The 19,518-nt window shown below is 49.8% G+C and overlaps 2 protein-coding genes across 5 annotated transcripts; one reads left to right on the top strand and one right to left on the bottom strand.

The window, feature by feature from the left end:
• The first annotated feature begins 762 nt into the window (after positions 1-762).
• Positions 763-1,877, top strand: LOC123049604 (heavy metal-associated isoprenylated plant protein 39). Of its 4 annotated transcripts, none has more exons than XM_044472500.1 (3): positions 763-1,157; positions 1,260-1,341; positions 1,486-1,877. In XM_044472500.1, exons 1-3 carry the CDS (start codon positions 1,146-1,148, stop codon positions 1,656-1,658), a joined length of 267 nt encoding a protein of 88 aa, XP_044328435.1. In that variant the 5' UTR covers positions 763-1,145; the 3' UTR covers positions 1,659-1,877. The 4 variants fall into 4 exon arrangements, with proteins under 4 accessions (XP_044328435.1, XP_044328438.1, XP_044328436.1 ...); XM_044472503.1 differs by having other exon boundaries at positions 766-1,157; positions 1,263-1,341; XM_044472501.1 differs by having other exon boundaries at positions 787-1,157; positions 1,489-1,877.
• Positions 1,878-2,991: 1,114 nt separating this feature from the next.
• On the bottom strand, positions 2,992-5,816 carry LOC123049603 (uncharacterized). The gene is made up of 4 exons (XM_044472499.1): positions 5,147-5,816; positions 4,242-4,567; positions 3,679-4,077; positions 2,992-3,598 (listed from the first exon to the last, which is right to left on the bottom strand). The coding sequence occupies exons 1-4, from the start codon at positions 5,814-5,816 to the stop codon at positions 3,311-3,313; spliced, it is 1,683 nt and encodes a 560-aa protein (XP_044328434.1). The 3' UTR covers positions 2,992-3,310.
• Between the last annotated feature and the right edge of the window lie 13,702 nt (positions 5,817-19,518).

Raw genomic sequence — 19,518 nt, 5'->3', positions numbered from 1 at the left:
CGGCAGCGAGCGCCCGAGCGCTGTTCGTCGGAGGCCGGACGCGCGCGAGGGGCGGCGGTGACTAAAGGGGGGCGGAGGAAGCCGCCGCGGCGCGGGGATAGGCCGGGGAGCGCCGGAACGGTCGCTGGATGGCGCAGGCGGCGGCGGCACCGCAGCTGGAGGGGGGTGAGTTGCGAGCGAGCGCGCGGGAGCGGGCGCAGCAAATAAGCGGCGCGTGATGGAGTTTCGGCCCGCGCGCTGAACTAGATTTGCCGCGCGCGCGGTTTTTGCGCGCCCGCTGGAGCCACTATACCGGTTGCGCGCGCGCTAAAATGGGCTATTTTGCGGCGTGGCGCTAGTTTGACGCGGCTGTTGAAGATGTTTTAAAGTATGTCTATATACATCCGTATGTAGTCCATAGTGGAATCTCTAAAAGACTTGTATTTTTGGAACGGAGGGAATACAACCCAAGAGTTTGGCTAGGCGGCATGCGGGCTACCTCTATACATCGTTGGTTGCATCATGGACGATGACACCTCAAGCTAGTACTCCGTACAAGAGAGAAGTAGAGAACTGGACATACGCTGTCCTCCACGGCGCACATGACACGTTCAACGGTTGTGGCTCACCAAACTATCCTTCACACACACTCTCTCTCCGCGGAGAGGGACGTTGAACCAAATTTACCTAAATCTCCACCGACTTTTATGCGTAGGAACTAACTAGATTCCATGTTGCAAGTCGTAGACGGAAAACAAGTCGCAGAGGATACAGGAACTAGGCACTAGACAGCTGCATGATGGCAGGTACACAACTGCTGAGCCACCCGGCAGTCTTTTGACAAGATGCATCTGATGAACAACAGAAATCAGACTTGATAGGTTGTGGTTGGTGCCGGCATTCTCCTTTCTGTCCCATCCGCATGCAGCGACCAACAAAATGTTCTACGGAGTACTACTTTGTTAGCTGATCACTCTGTATTTTGATAGATCACGGTCCAGAGAAGGGGCAACAGAAGAACAAAAAGAAGAAAGCCCGTACCCCGCGACGCTGTACAAATTTGGGCCGTGTCTCCCAGCTTGGCTCATTCTGCAGCCTGCACACTCAGAACCGCAAGCAGCATTCCCTTCCCCTCTGCCTCCACCCCATCTCCGTCTCCCCTCCGGATGGCGCCGCAGGTATGGCTCCGGTGAATTTCTTGCGTGCTGATCAAATCTCCGTCGCCATGGACGATCTCTTGGACGCTCTCTCTAATAATTGATGGGTTCTTTGCATGGCAGCAGAAGGTGGTCGTGAAGGTCTCTTCTATGAGCGACGAGAGGGTGAAGCAGAAAGCCATGGAAACGGTTGCAGACATCTATGGTGAAGTACTAACTTGAACTTTGCGTTGGTGTTCCTTTTTCTTTTCAGCTTGTTTCTTCATCTGTTTCGCTTCTCGCTTGCTATCCTGGTGAAGTATTAGTGCCCAAGGTGGTGTCAGTCTCCTGACTTGACTATGATCTGAAGCAGGCATCGATTCCATAGCCGCGGACCACAAGGATCAGAAGATGACGGTGATAGGTGATATGGACAGCGTCGTGATCGCGAAGAAGCTGCGGAAGTTTGGGAGGATCGATATCCTATCCGTTGGGCCGGCGAAAGAAGAGAAGAAGGATGATAAGAAAGGGGAGAAGAAGTGATCAAACTTGGTATCTCTGTTCATGTTCTCTCCCATGGATATCTCTTGTTAGTTTTTGCTCTGTAGCCTATGTTCAGTTATATGGGTATTCAGGATTTAATCAGAGGTGAAATGTTACCTGCATAACTGCTCACCTTTTCCCTATGACTACTCGCTTGGCAAGACGTTCAAATCCTTACTATCAGCGTGAACAATTATGCAGGGTTTCCAACTTTGTTAAGGGTTTTTGGATCAGTTTCTCTTCAAGATAAAGTGCTCCCAAAGGTGTGTAAATGCAGAGACATAGACACAGATTTGCGAACAGAATACGAAATGACCGCCGAATTACAAACTAGATCATATGATACGTCAAAAATAGCAATCTAGAAAACAGTAAATAAATCAATAAAACAAGTGTTTTCTGAACGTCGCTTAATGCAACCAAACTAATGTTCGTCGCAAAAGAACAGAGGAATGAAACAGAGACGACGGGCCCTCACGAGTGAATTGCAAAAAACATCGACATTGAAGGCTAGAGTTGCAGAAACCACAATTCTACGGATTTGTGCCAAAAACCACTAATTCTAAGCCTAATTTTTTTGCAAAAAACACTAGTCGTCCAATTGGCCCAATTTAAGCTCGTTTATGACAGATGGGACCCGCTGGACAGGGTGATGTAGCACGAAATAACGGTTCGCAAATAGACAAAATAGCATAGACTAAATTGTAAAAATGTAAAAGAGGATAAGGTCATCCTATCTTTAAAAAGAAAAAGAAAAGGAAGAGGATAAGGTCGGATCGCTCAAAATCTCACAGGAGAGTACCATGAGCCACGAGTAGAGCTCCGCCATTGCCGTTGGACCATGCGAAGCTCCGCCGCCAGCCGGAATCGGACGTAATCCGTCGCGCCGCCGCATACCCGCTTCCTCCGGGCCTCGCAAGCCGCGCCGCCGCCAACCGTCGTCGCCGTTGACTGACGTCCGAGCTGGTGGAGATCGAGCGCGCCGGCGTGCAGGTCGAGGCCGCCGGGCCACGAGCGGTAGCTCCACTACGCCTCCCCATGCGCCGGCCAAGCAGAGGCAACTCCCTGCGCCGGCCAAGCAGCAGCAACTTCCTGCGCCGTCCGAGCCGCAGCTCCACTGCGTCTCCCTGTGCTGGCCAGAGCAGAGGCGGCTCCCCTGCGCCGGCCGAGCAGCACCCCCCCCCTCCCCCGTGCGCTGGCTGGCCGAGTTCAACCTCGCGAACGGCGGCGCCCCTGCCCATGGACTTCTGCAGCGGCGTGATCCGGCGTGGAGGACCCGATTGCTTTTTTTCAGGGGTCTTTTTGCAAAACAAAATTATATCAGGATGTAATTGTTTTTTCTTTTTTGCCACATCACCCTGTCTAGCGGGACCCACCTGTCATAATCATGCTCAAAACGGCCTAAGCTGCCGACTAGTGTTTTTTGTAAAAAATTAAGCTTAGAATTAGTGGTTTTTGGCACAAATCCGTAGAATTGCGGTTTCCGTAATCTTAGCTTTTAATGTCGATGTTTTTTGCAATTCACTCGGCCCTCATCCATGATCCATCGGACAGCCCTACTTTGCTCTCGAGTAAATCGAAACCGTCCATCGACTGTTCAAGTTGAAGGGTCCACGACGTGGCCGAGGAACAAAACCTCGCCCTTGCCATACTCAGACGATGGCGAACAAGAACGGGTGGTCCGCCATGAAGCTCATGGGCGGCGGCGGCGGGCGCTCAAACGGGCTATAGGTCGGGCTCGTATGCGAGTAAAACGCTACTACTGCCGTCGTGCCTTCCTCGTCCACCTCCACGGCGCACATCTGCTCGACGGCCGACACGTAGAGCCCTTCCGGGGGCATGTTCGACACCGCCCCCGACAGGTCGGCGGCCAGCGGGTCGAACGGCGCGGCGAGCCCGAGGCCGCGCAGCGCGTCCGTGGCGTCGAACCGGAAGGAGAACTTGAACTTGGGAGCAGGCACGGGGAGACCAGCTGCTCGCGCCGGGGAGCGCAGCGCATGACGAAGTCCGGCTCGGTGACCGCCAGCCGCAGGAGGTCGCGGAGCCCGTCGCGCCGGTGCGGGAGGAATATGAGCATGGAGAAGAGCGGCGCCTTGGAGTCGAGCCTGCCGTCGCGCCCCGCCATCTTGTAGAAGCACTGAAGGACCTTGAAGCTGAGGTCGTCGAAGCGGGTGGCGTACTGCATCCCGGGGTCGGAGAGGAACGGCACCCGCACGGACGTGCCGTCGAGGCGGTGGAAGTCGCGGCGGACGGTGTCCGACGGGTCGAACCTCCGGGCCCAGGTGGCCTTGAAGTGCATGGCGTTGGCGAGCACGATCTTGGGGTCGCCTTTAAACGAGTCCGGGGAGACGAGGTCGCGTATCCGGCCCCGCGTGGTCTCTGCGATGAGAGCGTTCACCTCAGCCGCCGCTGCCGCCGGCTGATCCATGCAATGCAAAATTAGTTTCTTAGTCACGTGCTTGCCTTATCATGCCGTACTTATCGTTAGATTTTTCGTTCATGTTTACTTGCAGATTGATTTTCAGTCAAATTTACTTGTACTTATCATTATCGTTAGTGCTGCAAATGCCACTATGAAACTACCTGCTTCTGAAAGTCCACGGATCTCACGGAGGCCCTGTGGGCGGAGGTGGCGGCGGACACGACTCCTGCCTCAGCGAGAACGATTTGTCCGCGACGATGCCGGCGGCGAAGGTGAGCTGCGACCACGCGCGCATCTCGGCGACGAGGCTGGCACTGGCCGCGTTGAGGAGGTGGAGGTCCTGGGAGCCCAGGAAGGCCAGCAGCTGGCTCAGCGTCTCGCCGTTGGTGCCGGTGGCGAGCAGCGCGAGCCCGGTCCGTACGGAAAGGGGCGAGAAGATGAAATTGGACCGCCTGGCGATCGCGTCCGTGCCGGCGAACCAAGCGACCTGCAAGCATTGGTCCATGGTCCATGCTGGACTTCTGGCAGCGACCACTGCACGAAGTGACGTCGAGCAAAATAAATCTGGAGGCGAAGGCTTTCGGGGCGAAAAAATAGGGAAGAAAAGAGAGGGGTCGGCCAGTATTTATGGACGGGAGGGCGAGGGCTAGGGAACGCGTGCAGCGTGCACCGCCTAGAATACGATCTGACCATCCGAACGGTCCACGGAGAGCGGACGGCTTGACGGATTCATATACAATGACTTCTATCAACACAACAAACTAAAAAAATGCCGGGTAAAAAATATTCTATCAACACAACAAAACTGATGTCCATTTTGTTTGTGATCTATTTTTTTTGTCCTTTTTATTTTGTTTCTTGTTGCTGCATTATATATTTGAGGGAGCTTAGATGTTACATCCTTAAAAAACATCTAGATGTGAATTAGACAAATCGATTTTCAAAACCACAATTTGTAAAGCTTGATATAAAATTCATATTCAAAAGCGCACGTGAAACTTCACACGGGAGAGGGAGTACTTTTGGTGCTAGGTTTAGGGGAAAGTTTACGGAAAGGCTATCTTACTCCAGAATGGGGGGACTTGAGCCGGGGGTTTGACCGGGCCAGATGCAGTCGGATCAGTAATTGAAGTGCCAGTCCCATCCACGGCTCCTGCTGCGGTGGAATTAAGGGTCGGAGCAGTACCCGCCATGTAGACGGCGGACCAGCGGGGCGGCTCGTGATCGACCCGAGCAGCCCAAAGTCGTTCGTCGTACAGTGGAAGGATCGACTCAATGTCTCCAACCGATGATTCACCATCAGAATAGACCAGGGTGTCGCCGCTGGATGCGGAGTTATCTGCGAGATCGACCCCCTGGGTGAACCCAACAAAGACATGGTTCCGACCGGGTTGAGTTCGGGCGGGTTGCGCGCGCCGAGCCGGTTCGACGATGTCGGTGCAGATGTCCGGCACGGGTGCCGACTCGCCAATTTTGCCGATGAATACGTGGATCTTGCCGAAGGGGACCCGGTACCCGTACTCGATCGAGCCGGCCTCGGGACCCCAGCCTGAATCGTCGATGTAGAGCTTGCCGCGGCGACTCTTGGTCATGCGGCTGATCGCATAGCCCTCGATCCCTGTGAGAGCTCCCTCCAAGAACTCAGCACCACCAAGCGATAACCTAACGGTGGGCGCCAACTGTCGTGATTTTGTCACAGCAGATGTCCTCGTGAAAGGACTTAGTCGTGAGGCCATCGCCGCTAAGTAGTAATTTGAACGGGGTTGATCGGAATCGAGAGACAAGGTTTACCCAGGTTCGGCCCCTCACGGTGGAGGAAAAAGCCTACTCCTGCTTTGCTATTGATGATGATGATCTCGATTACAAGGGTGCGACCTGGCTACCTTGTACTCGAGATTGTGTAACTTAGCCTTTCTACCTCAGGGGCTCCCCTTTTATATACAGGTGGAGGCCCTGGGCTGACAACAGAGTCCGGGTCGTACTATGATCCGTGCTCTAGTATGTTTCCTATTTGTCTTGTTTCTCAAGTAAGAAGTTTCCTTTGACGTCACAGCAGATAATTGGCGGCTTGCACTTTTGGGCCACGAGTCGGCCCATCCGGCGACTCATCTCCTGAGCCTTGAACTCGTGGTCGCCTCAGCCAATTATCAAACCATACCTCTGTCAAGTCGCGAGAGAATGTCTCGGCCCTAAACGGGTGGGTCATATCGCGGGGTTATATCCCTAACAGGTTCCTTAGTGGAATTACGACATCTTGCATTGTGTGAGGGCGTGAGGAGACTACGGTGGCCCTAGTGGCTTCTCGGGGCGCATTGTCCTCCACACCGCTCTAAACGGAGATTAGCATTCGCAAGGGTGTGAACTTCGAGATATATAGTCGTCTCCGCGTGCCTCGGTTATCTCTTACCCGAGCCTTTACTTATGCACTTTACTTTATGATAGTCATAGTGTTGCATGTTACATATCTTGTTATCACTTAGTTGTTTACCTTGATTAGCATAAGTTGTTGGTGAGCGCTCACCACACCACCATCACTGAATGCAGTTCAATGGCTAGCATGGTTCAAAAATTTTACGAATTTTTGGTACTTTTGGGTACCAAAATGTTTGCAACCTCAAAACTTACTATCAAATTCAAAAGATTTAAAGTTAGATTTAAATAGCTCAACAATTATTTAAATTAAGTGGATATTATTATGGTCTAGAGTTTACCCCTCAACCGTGGAAATTGGTAGTCATAACTATTGAAACTAGATGATGTCTCATGTGTTGCCGCGGAAACCTTGTAATAAATAGTTGCTAAAACAACTAAATCTGATGGAAAGCAAATATAAGCTTAAAAAACAATAAAACATATGAAAGGTCTAAAAAGAAGGATTTTTTATTTACGGTTAAAAGAACGTTGTTTCTGACAAAAAGAGAATGATGAACTACATGAGTATGTTTCAAGCGCCCAACACAAATAGTGTCCATAAAGATACAAAATCTAATGAACAAAGTAACTTGTGACTTTTCTTTTTGCGGCAAAAGTAACTTATGACTAACATGCATGAATTGATGATATTGCGCTACATGCATAGAGTAATGCGAAAAATTGCTTATTACTTTAATGCATGGTTTGCTTATGTGGCATGTTTGCATAGTTAGAAAAATAGATAGAGGGTTGTAGCTATTTCGGAACAGGGGATTGTTTGCCTCTTGGCACCTGCATGCATTAGTTATTCACTTGACAAAGCAAAACTTATTAAATTTTTCAAAATTCATGAAAAGAAAATTTTGACGTATGACCTATGAATTACTATCAAACGCACTTCGAGTGTGACGCCCGGATAATCAAGCTACAGTAACCTCTGCTAATGATGCCACATCACCTCCGTTACTGTCGCTAATCTCGCGTTAGTTAAAAACAATTCAGATTCAAATCTAAAATAAAGACAAACATAAAAAGTTTTCAAACATTGAAACAAAAATGTTCGATCGGTGCCAAATATTGCACTGGTAATTATTGTGAAACATTTTTTTAGAAAATGCCTAAACATTTTAAAGTGAAATAAAACAGAAAAGAAAATAAATAAAAAGAAAAGGTGAAAATAAAACAAAAGAAAAGAAAAACAACAGGACCCCCCACTAGGCCAACCAGCCCAGCTGGCCACCAGGCCGTCCCAAGTAGCCCACCCCCACTCCTCTCCTTATCCCCTGGACCCTGAAACCCTAACCCACCGACCACCACTTCCCCCCCCCCTCGCTCTGGATCTGGATCGGAAGGAGCCCGATCCCTTCGCCCTCGCTCGACACCCGACGCCGCCCCACCGCCGGACCTCGCCGGAGGCCACCTCGCCGGACGCCATCACCGGACTGCCTCCCCGTCGCCGGCGTCTCCGGCCTCCTCCCAGCGCCCCACTGCCCAGTACCCTACAGGCTCGATGTGAGCCCCGCTTCCTCCCCTCCCCCTCGCAGCGCCCAACCGCAGCCGTCCCACCGGCTGCACCCTGCGCTTGCCCTCCTGCTGCTACTGTCGCCGCCGCCGGCAGCCTTCCCTCGCCCCTGCACGCCCACGCGCGCACAACCCCAGCCGCGCCCGGCCATGCCCTTGGCTGCCCTCACCGCTACTCGCGCAGCCTCACCGTGTCGCTCGCCAAGCGACCGCGCGCCCGCACTGCCCGACCGCACGCTGCTCGCGCCCGTGTCGCCCAGCCGCTGCCCGCCACGCATCTGGCCCCCGTGCGCCGCACGCGTGCATCACCGTGGGCTGCGCCCACGCGCCGTCCAGCCGGCCCTCGCTAATGCCCCATTGTCGTCCGCGGCCACCTCCACCCGCGCCCGACCTCGGCCTCCACCGTGTTCCGCTCCGGCAACCGCCCACGCATCCCCGTGGCCTCCGCCCGCCTCTGCTGCTTGCCGCCTCGCCCGCTGCGTCCCGGCTCACCTGCGCCGCCACATTCCCCCGCGCTGCCGCACACCCCCGCGCCCACTGTCCGCTCGCCGCCCGCTTCCACCTCCCGCTTCGCCCAGCCGAGCCCGCGGCCACCCCCTTCGTCGACGCCCCGTCTCCGGCCGCTCCGGCTGCCGCGACCTGCGTCTCCCCTGACCGGCGCCATGGCCGCCGGCGCCCTGCTGCGTCGGGTCGTGGTCTCCGCCCGCTAACGGGCGCCCTGCAGCGCACCTGCGCCCACGCACCCGTTAGCGCCCGTGCCCATTAAGGCCTTTTGGCCCATTGACAACCGGGCCCTACCCCTGGGGCCTATGACAAGGGGGCCCCACCCCTAGAACGATTTATTAAAAACAATTAATAATAATAATAATAAATTTATTTAATTAATTAATTAACTTAATTAATCCTGTTTAATTAACATAATTAGCTAATTAACTTAATTAACTATCATTAATTAACTAAACAGTCAATGACATGCGGGACCTACACGTAAGTTTGACCCAATCAACGCCCCGTTGATTGCTGACGTCAGCAAACACTATTTCTGGATAATGTTGATTTAAAATACTTAAATAAATCCTAAAAATGTTTTAAATCTTTTAAAATTTATATAAACTAAACCGTAGCTCGGATGGAAAAACTTTGTACATGAAAGTTGCTTAGAACGACGAGACAAATTCGGATGCGCAACCCGCTCGTCCGCCACACATCCATAGCATAGCAAAAACGCAACTTTCCCCCTCCGATTCATCTGTCCAAAAACGCGAAACACCGGGAATACTTTCCGAATGTTTTATCCCTTTGTCGGTATCACCTATCCCTGCGTTAGATCACCCCTGGCACCGCGTATCGCCTTGTTATATTTTGTGCTGCTTTGTTTGGTCTGTATTTATTGTTTCTTCCCCCTCTTCTCTCCGGTAGACTACGAGACTGACGCCGCTGCTGCCCCGGTCGACTACGGTGTTGACGAACCCTCCTCGGCTGAGCTTCCAGGCAAGCCCCCTTGATCACCAGATATCGCCTATTCCTTCTCTCTACTGCTTGCATTAGAGTAGTGTAGCATGTTACTGCTTTCGGTTAATCCTATTCTGCTGCATAGCCTGTCATTGTTGCTACAGTTGTTTCCCTTACCTGCAATCCTAAATGCTTAGTATAGGATGCTAGTATTCCATCAGTGGCCCTACATTCTTGTCCGTCTGCCATGCTATACTACCGGGCCGTGATCACTCGGGAGGTGATCACGGGTATATACTTATATACATAATACATGATACATGTGGTGACTAAAGTCGGGTCGGCTCGTTGAGTACCCGCGGTTGATTCACGGATTGGGGGTTGAAAGGACATACTTTCCCGACGGCCCTTTGTGTGGATCTTTGTGGTGTAGCGACAGGGCAGGTTGAGACCACCTAGGAGAGAGGTGGGCCTGGCCCTGGTCGGCGTCCGCGGTTACTTTCAAATAACACGCTTAACGAGATCTTGGTATTTGATCTGAGTCTGGCCACTGGCCTATACGCACTAACCAACTACGCGGGAACATTTATGGGCACTCGACGTCGTGGTATCAGCCGAAGCCTTCTTGACGTCAGCGACTGAGCGGCGCGTGCCGGATTGGACTGAAACGCCTGCTCTTGTATTAGGGAGGCTAGGTATGCTTCCAGCCGCCCTTGCAACATGCAGGTGTGCAATGGGCGATGGGCCCAGACCCCTATGCCATAGGAATTAGACCGGCGTGCTGACCTCTCTGTTATGCCTAGGTAGGCCTGCGACGTGTTGATCTTCCGAGGCCGGGCATGACCTAGGAAAGTGTGTCTGGCCAAAGGGGATCGAGCGTGTTGTGTAATGTGGTGCACCCCTGCAGGGAAGTTTATCTATTCGAATAGCTGTGATCTTCTGTAACAGGATAACCCGGAGTTGTACCTTGACCTTATGACAACTAGAACTGGATACTTAATAAAACACACCCTTCCAAGGCCAGATATAACCCAGTAATCGCTCTCTAACAGGGCAACGAGGAGAGGATCGCCGGGTAGGATTATGTTATGCGTTGCTACTTGGTGAACTTACCATCTACTCTCTTCTACTTCTCGCAAGATGGAGGCTGCCGGAAGCGTAGTCTTCGACAAGACTAGCTATCCCCCTCTTATTCTGGCATTCTGTAGTTCAGTCCACCGATATTGCCCTTTTACACAGATACCCATGCATATGTAGTGTAGATCCTTGCTTGCGAGTACTTTGGATGAGTACTCACGGTTGCTTTTTGTTGGAAATATGCCCTAGAGGCAATAAAAAAATGGTTATTATTATATTTCCTTGTTCATGATAATTGTCTATTGTTCATGCTATAATTGTGTTATCCGAAAATCGTAATGCATGTGTGAATACATAGACCACAACATGTCCCTAGTGAGCCTCTAGTTGACTAGCTCGTTGATCAACAGATAGTCATGGTTTCCTGACTATGGACATTGGATGTCATTGATAACGGGATCACATCATTAGGAGAATGATGTGATGGACAAGACCCAATCCTAAGCATAGCACAAGATCGTGTAGTTCGTTTGCTAGAGCCTTTCCAAATGTCAAGTATCATTTCCTTAGACCATGAGATGGTGCAACTCCCGGATACCATAGGAGTGCTTTGGGTGTGCCAAACGTCACAACGTAACTGGGTGGCTATAAAGGTGCACTACGGGTATCTCCGAAAGTGTCTGTTGGGTTGGCACGAATCGAGACTGGGATTTGTCACTCCGTATGACGGAGAGGTATCTCTGGGCCCACTCGGTAATGCATCATCATAATGAGCTCAATGTGACCAAGTATTTGGTCACGGGATCATGCATTACGGTATGAGTAAAGTGACTTGCCGGTAACGAGATTGAACAAGGTATTGGGATACCGACGATCGAATCTCGGGCAAGTAACGTACCGATTGACAAAGGGAATTGTATACGGGATTGATTGAATCCTCGACATCGTGGTTCATCCGATGAGATCATCGTAGAACATGTGGGAGCCAACATGGGTATCCAGATCCCGCTGTTGGTTATTGACCGGAGAGTCGTCTCGGTCATGTCTGCATGTCTCCCGAACCCGTAGGGTCTACACACTTAAGGTTCGGTGACGCTAGAGTTGTAGAGATATTAGTATGCGGTTAACCGAAAGTTGTTCGGAGTCCCGGATGAGATCCCGGACGTCACGAGGAGTTCCGGAATGGTCCGGAGGTAAAGATTTATATATGGGAAGTCCTATTTTGGCCACCGGAAAATGTTCGGGATTTTTCGGTATTGTACCGGGATGGTTCTAGAAGGTTCTGAAGTGGGGCCCACCTGCATGGGGGGACCAACATGAACGTGGGTAGTGGGGGCAAGGCCCCACACCCCTGGTCAAGGCGCACCAAGATCCCACCTTAGAAGGAATAAGATCATATCCCGAAGGGATAAGATCAAGATCCCTAAAAAAGGGGGATAACAATCGGTGGGGAAGGGAAATGATGGGATTTCTTTCCTCCACCTTTGCCAACGCCCCAATGGACTTGGAGGGCAAGAAACCAGCCCCCTCCACCCCTATATATAGTGGGGAGGCGCATGGGAGCAGCACCCCAAGCCCCTGGCGCCTCCCTCTCCCTCCCGTGACACCTCTCCCTCTCGCTGAGCTTGGCGAAGCCCTGCCGAGATCCCCGCTGCTTCCACCACCACGCCGTCGTGCTGCTGGATCTGCATCAACCTCTCCCTCCCCTTGCTGGATCAAGAAGGAGGAGACGTCTTCCCCAACCGTACGTGTGTTGAACGCGGAGGTGCCGTCCGTTCGGCGCTCGGTCATCGGTGATTTGGATCACGACGAGTACGACTCCATCAACCCCATTCACTTGAACGCTTCCGCTCGCGATCTACAAGGGTATGTAGATGCACTCTTTTCCCTCTCGTTGCTAGAAGACTCCATAGATTGTTCTAGGTGATGCGTAGAAATTTTTTAATTTCTGCAACGATCTCCAACAGTGGTATTAGAGCCAGGTTTATGCGTAGTTTCTATGCACGAGTAGAACACAAAGCAGTTGTGGGCATCGATATTGTCAATTTACTTGCCGTTACTAGTCTTATCTTGATTCGGCGGCATCGTGGGATGAAGCGGCCCGGACCGACCTTACACGTACGCTTACGTGAGACAGGTTCCACCGACTGACATGCACTAGTTGCATAAGGTGGCTAGCGGGTGTCTGTCTCTCCCACTTTAGTCGAATCGGATTCGATGAAAAGGGTCCTTATGAAGGGTAAATAGAAATTGGCATATCACGTTGTGGTTTTACGTAGGTAAGAAACGTTCTTTCTAGAAACCTATAGAAGCCACGTAAAAACATGCAACAATAATTAGAGGACGTCTAACTTGTTTTTGCAGCATATGCCTTGTGATGTGATATGGCCAAAAGGATGTGATGAATGAAATATATGTGATGTATGAGATTGATCATGTTCTTGTAATAGGAATCACGACTTGCATGTCGATGAGTATGACAACCGGCAGGAGCCATAGGAGTTGTCTTTATTTTTGTATGACCTGCGTGTCATTGAATAACGCCATGTAAATTACTTTACTTTATTGCTAAACACGTTAGCCATAGAAGTAGAAGTAATCGTTGGCATAACAACTTCATGAAGACACGATGATGAAGATCATGATGATGGAGATCATGGTGTCATGCCAGTGACGAAGATGATCATGGCGCCCCGAAGATGGAGATCAAAGGAGCAATATGATACTGGCCATATCATGTCACTATTTGATTGCATGTGATGTTTATCATGTTTTACATCTTATTTGCTTAGAACGACGGTAGCATAAATAAGATGATCCCTCGCTAAAATTTCAAGAAAGTGTTCCCCCTAACTGTGCACCGTTGCTAAGGTTCGTTGTTCCGAAGCACCACGTGATGATCGGGTGTGATAGGTTCTAACGTTCGCATACAATGGGTGTAAGCCAGATTTACACACGCAATACACTTAGGTTGACTTGATGAGCCTAGCATGTACAGACATGGCCTCGGAACACAAGAGACCGAAAGGTCGAACATGAGTCGTATAGAAGATACAATCAACATGAAGATGTTCACCGATGTTGACTAGTCCGTCTCACGTGATGATCGGACACGGCCTAGTTGACTCGGATCATGTTTCACTTAGATGACTAGAGGGATGTCTATCTGAGTGGGAGTTCATTGAATAATTTGATTAGATGAACTTAATTATCATGAACTTAGTCTAAAATCTTTACAGTATGTCTTGTAGATCAAATGGCCCACGCTAATGTTGCCCTCAACTTCAACGCGTTCCTAGAGAAAACCAAACTGAAAGATGATGGCAGCAACTATACGGACTGGGTCCGGAACCTGAGGATCATCCTCATTGCTGCCAAGAAAGATTATGTCCTAGAAGCACCGCTAGGTGACGCACCCATCCCAGAGAACCAAGACGTTATGAACGCTTGGCAGCAGCGTGCTGATGATTACTCCCTCGTTCAGTGCGGCATGCTTTACAGCTTAGAACTGGGGCTCCAAAAGCGTTTTGAGCAACACGGAGCATATGAGATGTTCGAAGAGCTGAAAATGGTTTTCCAAGCTCATGCCCGGGTCGAGAGATATGAAGTCTCCGACAAGTTCTTCAGTTGTAAGATGGAGGAAAATAGTTTTGTCAGTGAGCACATACTCAAAATGTCTGGGTTACACAACCGCTTGACTCAGCTAGGAGTTAATCTCCCGGATGACGCGGTCACTGATAGAATCCTTCAGTCGCTTCCACCGAGCTACAAGAGCTTTGTGATGAACTTCAATATGCAGGGGATGGAAAAGACCATTCCTGAGGTATATTCAATGCTGAAATCAGCGGAGGTGGAGATCAAAAAGGAACATCAAGTGTTGATGGTGAATAAAATCACTAAGTTCAAGAAAGGCAAGGGTAAGAAGAACTTCAAGAAGGACGGCAAGGGAGTTGCCGCGCCCGGTAAGCCAGTTGCCGGGAAGAAGCCAAAGAATGGACCCAAGCCTGAGACTGAGTGCTTTTATTGCAAGGGAAGTGGTCACTGGAAGCGGAACTGCCCCAAGTACTTGGCGGACAAGAAGCCGGCAACACCAAAGGTATATGTTATATACATGTTATTGATGTGTACCTTACCAGCACTCGTAGTAGCTCCTGGTTATTTGATACTGGTGCGGTTGCTCATATTTGTAACTCAAAGCAGGAGCTGCGGAATAAACGGAGACTGGCAAAGGATGAGGTGATGATGCGCATCGGGAATGGTTCCAAGGTCGATGTGATCGCCGTCGGCACGCTACCTCTACATTTACCTACGGGATTAGTTTTAAACCTCAATAATTGTAATTTAGTGCCAGCTTTGAGCATGAACATTGTATCAGGATCTCGTTTAATTCGAGATGGCTGCTCATTTAAATCCGAGAATAATGGTTGTTCTATTTATATGAGAGATATGTTTTATGGTCATGCCCCGCTGGTTAATGGTTTATTCTTAATGAATCTCGAACGTAGTGTTACACATATTCATAGTGTGAATACCAAAAGATGTAAGGTTGATAATGATAGTCCCACATACTTGTGGCAGTGCCGTCTTGGTCACATTGGTGTCAAACGCATGAAGAAGCTCCATGCAGATGGACTTTTGGAGTCTCTTGATTACGAATCATTTGACACGTGCGAACCATGCCTCATGGATAAGATGACCAAGACTCCGTTCTCCGGAACAATGGAGCGAGCAACCAACTTATTGGAAATCATACATACTGATGTGTGCGGTCCAATGAGTGTTGAGGCTCGCGGTGGCTATCGTTATGTTCTCACTCTCACTGATGACTTGAGTAGATATGGGTATGTCTACCTAATGAAACACAAATCTGAGACCTTTGAAAAGTTCAAGGAATTTCAAAGTGAGGTTGAGAATCAACGTGCCAGAAAAATAAAGTTCTTACGATCAGATCGTGGAGGGGAATATTTGAGTCACGAATTTGGCACACACTTAAGGAAATGTGGAATAGTTTCACAACTCACGCCGCCTGGAACACCTCAGCGAAATGGTGTGTCCGAACGCCGTAATCGCACTCTATTGGATATGGTGCGATCTATGATGTCTCTTACCGATCTACCGCTCTCATTTTGGGGCTATGCTTTAGAGACTGCCGCATTCACTTTAAATAGGGCTCCGTCGAAATCCGTTGAGACGACACCGTATGAATTATGGTTTGGGAAGAAACCTAAGCTGACATTTCTAAAAGTTTGGGGATGCGATGCTTATGTCAAGAAACTTCAACCTGAAAAGCTCGAACCCAAGTCGGAAAAATGCGTCTTCATAGAATACCCTAAGGAAACCATTGGGTATACCTTCTACCTCAGATCCGAAGGCAAGATCTTTGTTGCCAAGAACGGGTCCTTTCTGGAGAAAGAGTTTCTCTTGAAAGAAGTAAGTGAGAGGAAAGTGGAACTTGATGAAGTACTACCTCTTGAACCGGAAAGTAGCGCAGCTCAGGAAGATGTTCCTGTGGTGCCTGCACCGACTAGAGAGGAAGTTAATGATGATGATGATCAAGGTACTTCGGATCAAGCTCCTACTGAACTTCATAGGTCCACAAGGACACGTTCGGCGCCAGAGTGGTACGGCAACCCTGTCTTGGAAATCATGTTGTTAGACAACGGTGAACCTTCGAACTATGAAGAAGTAATGGCGGGCCCAGATTCCGACAAATGGCTTGAAGCCATGCAATCCGAGATAGGATCCATATATGAAAACAAAGTGTGGACTTTGACAGACTTGCCCGATGATCGGCGAGCGATAGAAAACAAATGGATCTTTAAGAAGAAGACAGACGCGGATGGTAATGTTACCATCTATAAAGCTCGACTTGTCACTAAGGGTTATCGACAAGTTCAAGGGGTTGACTACGATGAGACTTTCTCACCCGTAGCGAAGCTGAAGTCCATCCGAATCATGTTAGCAATTGCCGCATACTATGATTATGAGATATGGCAAATGGACGTCAAAACGGCATTCCTTAACGGCTTTCTTAAGGAAGAATTGTATATGATGCAGCCGGAAGGTTTTGTCGATCCTAAGAATGCTAACAAGGTATGCAAGCTCCAGCGCTCCATCTATGGGCTGGTGCAAGCATCTCGGAGTTGGAACATTCGATTTGATGAGATGATCAAAGCGTTTGGGTTTACACAGACTTATGGAGAAGCCTGTGTTTACAAGAAAGTGAGTGGGAGCTCTGTAGCATTTCTCATATTATATGTGGATGACATACTGTTGATGGGAAATGATATAGAATTCTTGGGAAGCATAAAGGCCTACTTGAACAAGTGTTTTTCAATGAAGGACCTTGGAGAAGCTGCTTATATATTAGGCATCATGTGACGCCCCCGATTTGACCGTACACTAATCATGCACGCAAATGTGTACGATCAAGATCAGGGACTCACGGGAAGATATCACAACACAACTCTAAAACATAAATAAGTCATACAAGCATCATAATACAAGCCAGGGGCCTCGAGTGCTCGATCATAGACGAGTCAGCGGAAGCAACAATATCTGAGTACAGACATAAGTTAAACAAGTTTGCCTTAAGAAGGCTAGCACAAAAGTAGCAACGATCGAAAAGGCAAGGCCTCCTGCCTGGGACCTCCTAACTACTCCTCGAAGCCGAACTCCATGTAGAATCATCCTCGGGATCTCTAGCTCCTGGACTCCAGCATGGGGTTGTGACAACCAGGTAGAATGGAAAGGGGGAAAAGAAGGAAAAAGCAACCGTGAGTACTCATCCAAAGTACTCGCAAGCAAGGATCTACACTACATATGCATGGGTATATGTGTAAAGGGCCATATTGGTGGACTGAACTGCAGAATGCCAGAATGAGAGGGGGATAGCTAATCCTGTCGAAGACGACTCTTCTGGCCACCTCCATCTTGCAGCATGTAGGAGAGAGTAGATGGTAAGTTCACCAAGTAGCATCGCATAGCATAAACCTACCCGGCGATCCCCTCCTCGTCGCCCTGTTAGAGAGCGATCACCGGGTTGTATCTGGCACTTGGAAGGGTGTGTTTTATTAAGTATCCAGTTCTAGTTGTCATAAGGTCAAGGTACAACTCCGGGTCGTCCTTTTACCGAGGGACACGGCTATTCGAATAGATAAACTTCCCTGCAGGGGTGCACCACATAACCCAACACGCTCGATCCCATTTGGCCGGACACACTTTTCTGGGTCATGCCCGGCCTCGGAAGATCAACACGTCGCAGCCCCACCAAGGCTAAACAGAGAGGTCAGCACGCCGGTCTAAACCCTATGCGTGCAGGGGTCTGGGCCCATCGCCCATTGCACACCTGCACGTTGCGTACGCGGCCGGAAGCAGACCTAGCCCCCTTAATCCAAGCGCGAGCTTACGGTCCAATGCGGCGCGCGCCACTCAGTCACTGACGTCAAAAAGAGCTTCGGCTGATACCACGACGTCGAGTGCCCATAACTGTTCCCGCGTAGCTGGTTAGTGCGTATAGACCAAATGGCCAGACTCAGATCAAATACCAAGATCTTGTTAAGCGTGTTAAGTATCCGCGAACGCCGACCAGGGCCAAGCCCACCTCTCTCCTTGGTGGTCTCATCCTGCCCTGTCGCTCCGCCACAAAGTAACAGTCGGGGGCCGTCAGGAACCCAGGCCCACCTCTACCGGGATGGAGCCACCTGTCCTTTCAGCCCCCTCATCAGAATCACTTGCGGGTACTCAACGAGCCGACCCGACTTTAGTCACCACATGTGTCATGTATAGAGTATATAAGTATATACCCGTGATCACCTCCCGAAGTGATCACGGCCCAGTAGTATAGCATGGCAGACGGACAAGAGTGTAGGGCCTCTGATGGAACACTAGCATCCTATACTAAGCAGTAGGATAGTAGGTAAGGGTAACAACTGTAGCAACAATGACAGGTTATGCATCAGGATAGGATTAACGGAAAGCAGTAACATGCTACACTACTCTAATGCAAGCAGTATAGAGAAGAATAGGCGATATCTGGTGATCAAGGGGGGGGCTTGCCTGGAAGCTCAGCCGAGAATGAGGGTTCGTCAACACCGTAGTCGATCGGGGGGTCGCCGGCACTCTCGGGGTCTACCGAAAAGAAGTAACGGAGGGGGAACACAATAAATAACAGAGCAACCAAAGCATCACAAAACATAACAAGGCAATACGCGGTACTAGGTATGCCCTAACTCGGTAGTAAGTGATACCGGCGAAGGGGGGAAACATCCGGGAAAGTATTCCCGGTGTTTCGCATTTTCGGACAGAAGAACCGGAGGGGGAAAGTTGCGAGTTTGATATGTTAGGGACGTGTGGTGGACGAACGGGCTGCCTATCCGGATTCGTCTCGTCGTTCTGAGCAACTTTCATGTAGAAAGTATTTTCATCCGAGTTACGGATTATTTTATATGATTTTCTAAGGATTTAATCATTTTCTGAATTTTAATTAATTATTTAATTCAACATTATCCAAAACAGTGTTTGCTGATGCCAGCATGACGTCAGCAGTCAACAGAGGTGTTGACTAGTCAAACTGACGTGTGGGCCTAGTAGGACCCACCTGTCATACACTGTTAGGTTGATTAGGGTTTAGGTTAAACTAACTATTGTTTAATTAAACTAACTAGTTAATTAGATTAATTAACTTAATTAATTTAATTAATTGACTAATTATTAATCATTAATTTTATTAATTCATTTTATTTTATTTTTATTATATATTTTTTTCTTTTTAAATATCGTTCTGGGGCACTGGGGCCCTTTTGCAGTGACACAGCCGGACATGTCCGCGCGGTGCCCTTTGGGGACCGGACATGTCCGGGCACTGTGCGGGCGCGGGCGCGGGGCGAGCGGGCGCTGGGGCACGGGAGCAGAGATGGGGGGCCGTGGCGGGGCGGGGCCACGCAGAGGCGGGCGCGGCGACGGGACGGTGTGCGG

Source organism: Triticum aestivum, chromosome 2D (genome assembly GCF_018294505.1).
Source record: "Triticum aestivum cultivar Chinese Spring chromosome 2D, IWGSC CS RefSeq v2.1, whole genome shotgun sequence".
Classification (NCBI taxonomy): domain Eukaryota; kingdom Viridiplantae; phylum Streptophyta; class Magnoliopsida; order Poales; family Poaceae; genus Triticum; species Triticum aestivum.
The sequence above is the reverse complement of the archived record's forward strand: the minus strand, read 5'-3'. Positions and strand labels throughout refer to the sequence as shown.